Here is a 9244-nt window from a genome sequence, read left to right as displayed (position 1 = left end):
AAATTAAGAGGTTGGTGTTTCTAGAATTCCCGGATACTTCACGGAACCAGTGTATACGTATCGGATACGGATACCGTAACCAATGTGAATACTTCTCTGATACTATGCCGATACATCATGGATACCCAGCCCTGTTAACGACGCAGTTTTGACTCTGTTTTCTTGCTCTCTTTCCTCTGTTTTCCCACAAACAGAATATTTTTTTTACTGAAACCCCGCAAACGATGTGTGCTCCTCTGTTTGTATTTGCAATTCCCTCTTTCCTCACGTTGAGTTGAACATTACATTGATAGGCACACAAGTCTGCGAAAATGGTACAAGTTTACTAATGGCTATCCCAAGCCTCAAGGATAACATATTTACATACAAGCACAAGTGATTTTCAGTTTTGACATCAAGTCCGGCTAGGTTATTACTCAACATACATAGGCATAGGCACAAACACACTCTAAGCATTCTCGACCAACATGTCTGTTTGCCAAACACATCTCTTCGGAATTGCTTCAACCAAATCCCAGTAAGCGCCTCCTCTTCCGAAGGCTCCACACAACTTGGGGCAGTTTGTCAAATGTAGTTCCTCGACGGCTGGGAGCTGCTGCAGGAGTCCCTCCGGTAGTGTCTCCAACCTTGGGCATGTGTAAATTACTAGCTCCTTGAGCCGAGGGAATGATACAACCGCCGCCTCCTGGTGCCACCTCTCTAGCTTAGGCATGCTATTAACTTCCATATATTCCAATTTAGGAAAGAAGGGTGGTGGAGAAATGCAAGACCCTCCATTCTCTCTATCATCATTACCAACACATATACTTGTCAAGCTATCCAAGCCAATCAAACCCAAGTACATGAGGGAGGGCAGTTGCCATAATGGTGGAAGATCCTTGCAATTCTTGCATCCACTCAGAAAAAGTTCACCGAGTTGTTCTAATAGGGTAGAGTTGTGCATCCATGATGAGAATTTTGCACCGCTATAATTAGATAAGCGTAAACCTTCAAGACTTCTGTGAGGACGAAGGGCCTCTAATATTACTTCTGCATTAGTATCTACTTCATCTCCATCGCTTGTGCTAAAAGGTCCATACCAATCAAGTGACAATCGTTTCAAATTATGCTTGGCAGACAAATTGCCCTGTTCAGCATTTTCGGCACTGTGCACTTTTCTCACCTCAGTCAAAGAAAGAGCATCACCTAGATTCAAATATTTTAGTTGATCAATTCCACGGCCTGCATCACTATCGATGACATAATTTGTCAATGTTTGTAGAGAATTCAGCTGACTAATATCTCGTGGCATGCGCTTCAAACTATTACACCCAACTAAGAAGATATGCCGAAGACTGCTCATATATCTCATGCCTTCTGGTAATTTATGAAGGTATTCACAACCGATGAGCTTCAATGTTTGCAAGCTATACAACATGGTAATGGCTTCAGGCAATGCAGTTATATCAGAATAAGAACAATCTAGATATCGAAGATGCTTCATGCTTGTCATATTTGCCTCAGTTGAGAATGTTTTCAATGCTCGTAAGGACACGAATTTTGACATGGCAATATTAACAGACTTGCAGGGCAACATATAAGTCTCATCAGAGAACTTTAGCTTCCTTTGATCTAATATCGTCCGGGGCTGGGGAACTAGAATTTTCTCCATGCGTGGAATAGTAATATAACTGGCATAATAAAGTGACAAATGCCGAACCTCATGTTGTAGTGAACTGAGATCTATGAGTCCATCCCGGATTGCTTGATGCCATGAAGAATCTGTAAAAATGTAGCAATCACTTCCACTTACAGAGTCAGCAAGATCATGCATGAGATCATGCATCTTGCAAGTAGTTGGCCTGTAGATAAATTCATTCTCTTTAATCTTCACATCTTGGAGAAAACACCTCCAAACTAGCACATCAAAAATTTGCTGCCCTCTTGTTTCGGATGCAATAAAGTCATTTGCCATCCATAGCTGGATTAGGGTGCCTTTATCCATCAGGGTATCCTTGGGAAAAATAGCACAAAAGGCAAAGCATATCTTTTCTTCTGATGACAAGTGATCATAGCTTAGCTGTAGTGCAGGTACAATCCCAGTAGTGAGGATGTCACTTTTCCAGACATTACTATCTAGAACAGAAAACCACTCACTGTGATGCTTCGAACAAAGTAAAGTTGATATGCTCTTGATAGCAAGAGGCAATCCCTTACAGTTGGGGACAATATTCTTAGCCATTGAAATCAACTCCCATTGTTGTTTCACTTCCCTTCCAAATGTGTTTCTTTGAAAAAGCTCCCATGAGTCATACTCATTTAGAAGTGATATCTGATGTGAAGGAAGTGTGCCCATTATAGAAGCAACTTTGTCGCTGCGGGTTGTCACAATTATGGCACTACCTAAGCCAGCATGCGAGTTTAGCAATGATCTCATATCACCCCATTTATTTCTATCTTCATTCCACACATCATCCAGAACTAGGAGGCACCTTTTATTGACCAACACTTCAGCAAGTTTTTTCTGCAGGGCCTCCATCTTGGTCAAGCCACACATGTTCATCGTGGCCACTTGTATTATAGATTGGATTATTTCTTTGATAACAAACTTATCAGAGACACAAACCCATAAGACCAACTCAAAATGATGCACCACCCTCTGGTCATTGTGCACAAGTTGAGCAAGCGTGGTCTTACCAATTCCCCCCATACCAACTATGGGGAGCACCGTTATATTGTTGTTATCGATGTTGTCATGGGAATGATCGAGCAATATCTTCACCACTTGTTCCTTCTCATCTTCTCTGCCGACAATCTCTGATTCATCAACATGAGAGTGTGTTTGTGGATGATCAACGCTTGGTGTCTCGGCATGTTGTAGGAATTGAAATTTGTGCATCTCCATAACCAGGTCATCTATAATTTCGAGCGCATCCTTCATCTTTCTGCTCATGGACAGACGAAAGACAACCGGGCTATTGACGGTGAAGTAGCTCATCATCTGACATGAATACAAATAAAACAGAAATTAAAAGACTTCCATTTCAAAATCAAAACCCTAAATTGAGATTGAATAGCTCCAATTTCCAAACTAGAAAAGTAAATTTAAATTATGCAAGAAACGTGTGCAACAAATATTGAAGTGTTTGTTGGATATTGATTATCTCCTCTGAAGCTCAAATACACCCTCATGAATAATAAATTCCAAAAAAAAGGAAAGAATATTAAGAAAACTATTTCTTTGTGAATGAACATTTACAAATTTTCTAACATCCTGCAAGATTTCATTTTTAAAAGACAGCCTTGGAGGAGAAAATTAAAATTAGGAAATTTGGGACTCAAAAGGATGCATTTGGGACTCAAAATAATTTTTAAAACCCACTACCGTTGTGTAGTCAGTTTTCAGAAAGATAAACGTTTACCGCCGGTGCACCGGCCGAAAGCTCGCATCAGTCGCGTACGACCCGCGTGATCTCCTCTGATCTGGCGACGTGTGTGCCCTTGCGCTATTGCTGTCCCTACGCTGCCGCCGCCCTCATCGCCGGTGCCTGCCCCCGTCGATCGCCCGCATTGCCGGTTCCTGCCCCCGTCAACTGCCCGCTCCGCGAGTTCCAACCTCCGCCTGCGTTGCCGCCGCCCGCATCGCCGGTGCCTACCCCCGTCGACCACCCGCATCGCGAGTTCCCGCCCCCGTCAGCCGCCCGCTCCACCGGTTCCAGCCTTCGCCTGCACCGTTGCCCCTGCGCTGTTGCCGCCCGCATCGCCGGTGCCTGCCCCCGTCGGCCGCCCGCTCCACCGGTTCCAGCCTCCACCTGTTGTCCTCGTCGCCTGTTGCCATGGCTGGGCTTGCGCGTATACAAGTGTTGCAACCGTCATCTAAAACAACTTCAAACGTTGTTGAAAAAAACTTCAACAATAGAGATACAAAGCTTCAATCGGCTCTGCCAGCAAGGAAAGCTGCAACCATAGTTGCATTTTGCTACTATCAGCTAATTTTTTTGCTACATCCATCGAGGTGGACCTGCGACCTAGCGACGGCTGCGACGAATTTTTGCTGTAAACGTAGTTGCATTTTGGTACTACTGGCGAACTGTTTTGCTATATCCATCAAGGCGGTGTTGCGACCCGCGACGACGACGATGATTATTTTGCTACAACCATGTTTTTGCTATGGTCGAAATTTGCTACATCGCTGATTGTTTTTGCTATCATCGATGACTTTTGCTGCATGACTTGATCTGAATCATCGAGCGGCTTGGTCCACCCCAACCTCCGTTGGGGGATGACCCTGCCGCCGCTGCCACCTGGCTCGACTACGCTCCAGTGTTAGACATGGGTCAAAAAAGGCTCTGATGTCACTTGTCAGGAAACTAGGCTCGCTAATATTACCGTTTATTTGAACACGAAGTAAACCAAATAAAAGACAGCTCAACATGGCATCACTCGGGAGTTGGGATCCCCGACGCTCAACGGCGTGGGAATCTGCGAGCAGGGGCGGCAGAGGAGGACGACTTGCGACGGAAATGTGTTTTGCATTGGAGGAGGGAGACCACACTGACATTCGGGCAAATGCCTATTTTAACGGTCAACCAAACTTCAGTCAAATACCATTCGATTGTTGTGGCCACGTCACTGTCTACAGTGGGATCTGTCTATCAGTTTTAGCATCAGCAAGTGCTTACTAAGTGATCAGTGTCTTTTGCAAAATAACTACTGAATACCAGATTCTTTATTTTATTTTTTAACTCTGAAATGGGTCATCTCCAATGCCGACCGACAAATTTCCTCCGCATCCGTCCACGGACCAATCTGCGAATATGAATGCCAGAGCTGGCGGTGCCCACATATATTTCAATCACTTTTAAAAAACGAATTTTATGTAAACACGTCGGCTTTTCGTATAAACCATATAAGATTCATGCAAATACGGTGGATTTTTTCATTACATTTCAAACATTTAGGATAGAAAAACAATCCGACCCTAAACCTGCACTACGGCCGTGTCCTGCATAAGTCTTTGTTGTTCCCTTCCTAGAAACACGTCCTCCATTGCCCTTTTCATGAGCACGGTCATAAGACCGTCGAAGTGAAGGTGCGTTCTCCGGTAAGGAAGAGTAGAACATGGTAGACGGACCGGGCCACATGGGACTCAAGACCCTGTTGCCTCCCATACCACACTCATTTTCGGAGGAGTCCGCGCCTTCGCTGGCGGATGGGAGGTCCACGCCGAAAATGGGCGCATGAGCACTGCCGTCGTCCCACCATGTCGCCCGAAAGTGTGTCGGCGACGCGTAGGATGTGGAGCTGGCGTTGTTCTGGTCCGCGGTCGCCTGGAGCCGCGCCTCCGCAGCACCATGTTCCTGGCGAGAGTGGTTTGAGCATGGACAGCCTCATAGATCGCACGCTGTTCTGCGATGAACTTGGGATTCTCCGCGGCCATGGCTTCCACGTCCTTCACGCTCGTGCACTTGTCGTCGATATGGACCTCCGTAGGTCGGTTTTTCTCGAGAAAGAGTAGGTTGCACCGTTGTTGCTCCTGCGCCTGCTGGAACGCCAACATAGTAGTCGGGCAAGTAGCGCTTTCGCCCTGGCGACGTTGAAGTGCGCATGCGCCTGCTCCATGGTGCGGGCTATGGCGTGGTGTTATCTCTCCATCGCGGGGTCGCCCTCGTCGTCGGAGACCTGGGGTGAGCTGGCCAGCATGTCGACCTTGATCCGCGCGGCACGCCGGCTCTACCAGGTGAGAGCAACGGCGGCCAGTTCATGCTTCATCTCCGTCGAAAGGCTCTCCCACAGAGCGTTGCCGCCTACAGTCATGGAAAATGTGGTTCAAGGGAGTGGGATGTGGAGTGGCTTGTGTTGTGGTGTGGAGGTAGACAAGTGTGGCCACCTTTAAATAGTGGGTTCGGGTGGGTAAATGTGCGGCGTCAGAGTGAGCTTCTCGTTCGACGAGCCTGCTTAACGAATGGACGGTGTCTTTAACTGGTGTTAGATATCTGCCCCGTCCCGCCCAGTAGCGCCTCTACGACAATGAACAAGCCTGGATATGGGACGCCCCACAGGCAGCACCCTCGGCCGGCGTGCCGCTTGAATAACGGAGGTCACGTCGTCTCTGGTCCAGCGACAATATAGAGTGATCGATTTACAACGGCCTTAATGCGGACAACTGGCAACGGGGAAAATGGCTCGGGCATTCGATGGAAAGCGCGGGCTAGGCCGGTGGGGTTTTTGGTGGCTCAGGGTGGTGAGTAGCGGGGTCCGAATGCCCGCAAAGCTTCGCACATTTGTTTTCAATTTGCGGGAGATAGTGCGTCCGGATCGTCCTAGGTACCAACAACGAGGGTCAGCGAGTTGTCCTAAGAGTAACACTTAATGTGATTGTTGGCACATGATACTACTCCCTCCATCACAGTTTATAATGCATGCACGTGTACCTAGGTCGTCAATTTAATGTATATAAAATATATTGTTTAACATAAAAATTATATCATTAGAAAATAAAACATCTAAAGTTTCTAATTATTATTTTTTTATAATATATATGCATCTTATTAAGTTGGTAAAATTAATGCCTAGATACAGGTGCCGGACTAATAAACTGAACGGAGGGAGTACTAGTTGTTGGTCCGTACCAGCCAACGAGGGTCATGCATGTTAATTAACCCCTTGAATTCGATACATGTACCGCCTGCTTTAACCTGGGGAAACATTTTGCTACAGATGTGATGTCTGATAGGAATAATTCATCAGACTCGTTAGACAACGTCGATTTATATTTGGTCCCACGGTTGAGAGTTGCCCTCAAATTAAGCCTGATATTAACCACCTGATTTTCTGGTCCATGCCCCGTAATCTCTTCTTGAATTAACTCTCCCCATCTCCCCTTCCCATCAGGTGCGTATCGCCGAGCTCGCCATGTCCATCGTCGCCTCTCATCTTTCACCCATCTACAGCCTCCGTTCCACCTTGCCGTTGCACCATCTTGTTCGGCGATTGCACGGGGACTAATGACGCACCACCTGCTCGGCGACGAGCTCGTAACCTCCCTCATCGTTGTGCTTAATTCTGCTAGGATTAAACCCTATTCCACCTGCAGTTTTGGCCTCAGATCCACATCGCCTGAGCGTCGTCTCAGTTTGGAAACGAGGCCAACTAGTATAGGTTCTCACGCCATGCAGGAGACAGGAGGGTGGATTACCATGTGACGTTGCATCTCAGCGTCACATGTACAGGTAGGCGACGATGGTCAAGCTTACGTGAGTCTCGGTTGATTCACTAGTTTGAAACTGGATTGCACGTACCATTATTTCATCACCGATGAATGGATTAGGCATAGTTTGTATTGTTTTCTTTTTCATTGGGATATTTTTCTTTTCAGACTTTTAAGCATTGTAGAGTTCTTCCCCATCTCTCTAGGATATGTTCATCGAATTTTACGAACTCCATCACATGATTATGTCTCGGATTGCAGGAAGCACAGAAGAAGGTAGTAAGATGCAAGACGTCTTTCCACAAGGCCACGGTGCGAGTGACAACGTCTTCGCACGTATGCTTGCAATTGCAGATCGTGTTACTGTGGTAGATGGTGCAGCTCTTCGCGATCACCATGGAAGAAAATTCTCCGTTCAACTAAGACGAATAAATATTCACAATTGTGAAATCCCCATGTTTAAATTATATATGTATTTCCCTTTTGTTTGAAACAAGTATATGTTTGTATGGAAGCAATTCTTTGATATAAGAAACAATATCATAATGATTAAGAAGCAAGATATATATCTTTAGAAGTATCGCATCCCAGGCGATGCAAAACCTCATCACATGCATTACTTTTAGATGCAAATTTGAAATTCTTTGGAAGCAAATAACAAATTTTTGAAGCAAATTCCCATTTTTTTGGATGCAAATATCAATTTAATTTATTCAAAACCGCTAGTAATAACAATTATAAAAGGTTGGTTGATAAAATTATATAATTTTATTGTTGGAAACATTTTATTGTTGCACGGTCACAACTCTAAGGTCATTCGAAGCAAAATTTCCCCACAGTCTAACCAAAATAAGTGGTTGCGCTTGGCAGGAATCTCTACCGGACTGAAACAATCTCCGGTTGATATGTAAGCAAATTCACTAGGAAATAGAAGCTAAATGAATTGTTCAAGTTCTAGAATGTGTTTGCATATATGATAGTACGTGTTTCCTAGTCACAAAAAAAATGGCCAAGAACATTTTCAAAGCACGTAGGGATGAAGCAGTAGGGAGGAGGTTACTGCTAAAATGATGTAGGCTAGCGTGATTCCTGGGGAGTAATTGACGGGCAGCAAATTGCAATTAGTGCAACATGCAAACTAACTATGTAGTCCCACCTCTCTAATCACACGGTCCAGGCTGCATCAATCTAACGGTGGACTAGTAGTCTGATAGGAAGCTAAATATCAATAGTCTGATTCCTAGTGCTTCCCACACTTTAACCTGCCTGTGTGAATCTTAGATCTAAGTGCTCATCTTACAAGTGGAAACGCAGTGCATAGCAATTAATTTGCAGGATTAAAATGCTCGATCCCAACAGATGGCCCGGAAACAGAGCCAAAGGGAGTGGGAAAAATGTAGGACGTGGATGAAAACCTTGCATGCGGTGGAGTGGGCGGCACGGCGGCGCAGCACCTCGTAGTGGAAGCCGTCGAGGATATCGTCGGCTTGGTACGCAACGGTCTTGAGGTCCTGAACCCACCGGCGGACGGCGGGGTTGGTGCGGCTCTTGGCATCGGCATCCAGCAGGATGCACTGGACGGCGGCGAGGTGGCGCTCCAGCTTCCGGCGAAACTTGTCCAACCCCCACGCCCGCAGCAGCTCAGCCACCAGCGCGTCGCCGGCCTTGGCGGCCACGCGGCCCAGCAGCGGTATGAGCAGGGAAACCATCGATCTCTGTCGCCTGTGCTCAGCTCCGGTAAGGCAATATCAGACGCAGGGAGTGAGACCAGCTCGCCTGACGATGTGGAGGTAAACTTAGGGGCCTTGCCTTGCTAATATATATCTATATTAACGGCTGCACACATGATTGCACCTGTCGTATTGCTTAAAATTATACTACAACAACAACTGTGTTTATAATATGGTTAACAACTAGTGGTTGCCGATTGTGAACGCACTTGTGTTTATAATATGGTTATCACAAATAAGTATTCAAACAATCCTGTTATAAACAATGCACTTGTTCCATATATATGTGCAAATATAGTTCTTTAGTAAAACCTCTAAAAAAGGC

At 45.7% G+C, this 9244-nt stretch overlaps 1 protein-coding gene across 1 annotated transcript; it reads right to left on the bottom strand.

Moving 5' to 3' along the window:
- Positions 1 to 237: 237 nt before the first annotated feature.
- Positions 238 to 8988, bottom strand: LOC123413131 (putative disease resistance protein RGA3). The gene is made up of 2 exons (XM_045106086.1): positions 8605 to 8988; positions 238 to 2980 (listed from the first exon to the last, which is right to left on the bottom strand). Exons 1-2 carry the CDS (start codon positions 8896 to 8898, stop codon positions 449 to 451), a joined length of 2826 nt encoding a protein of 941 aa, XP_044962021.1. The 5' UTR covers positions 8899 to 8988; the 3' UTR covers positions 238 to 448.
- Between the last annotated feature and the right edge of the window lie 256 nt (positions 8989 to 9244).

Source organism: Hordeum vulgare, chromosome 7H (assembly GCF_904849725.1).
Source record: "Hordeum vulgare subsp. vulgare chromosome 7H, MorexV3_pseudomolecules_assembly, whole genome shotgun sequence".
NCBI classification, from domain to species: domain Eukaryota; kingdom Viridiplantae; phylum Streptophyta; class Magnoliopsida; order Poales; family Poaceae; genus Hordeum; species Hordeum vulgare.
This window is presented reverse-complemented; position numbering and strand designations above follow the sequence as displayed.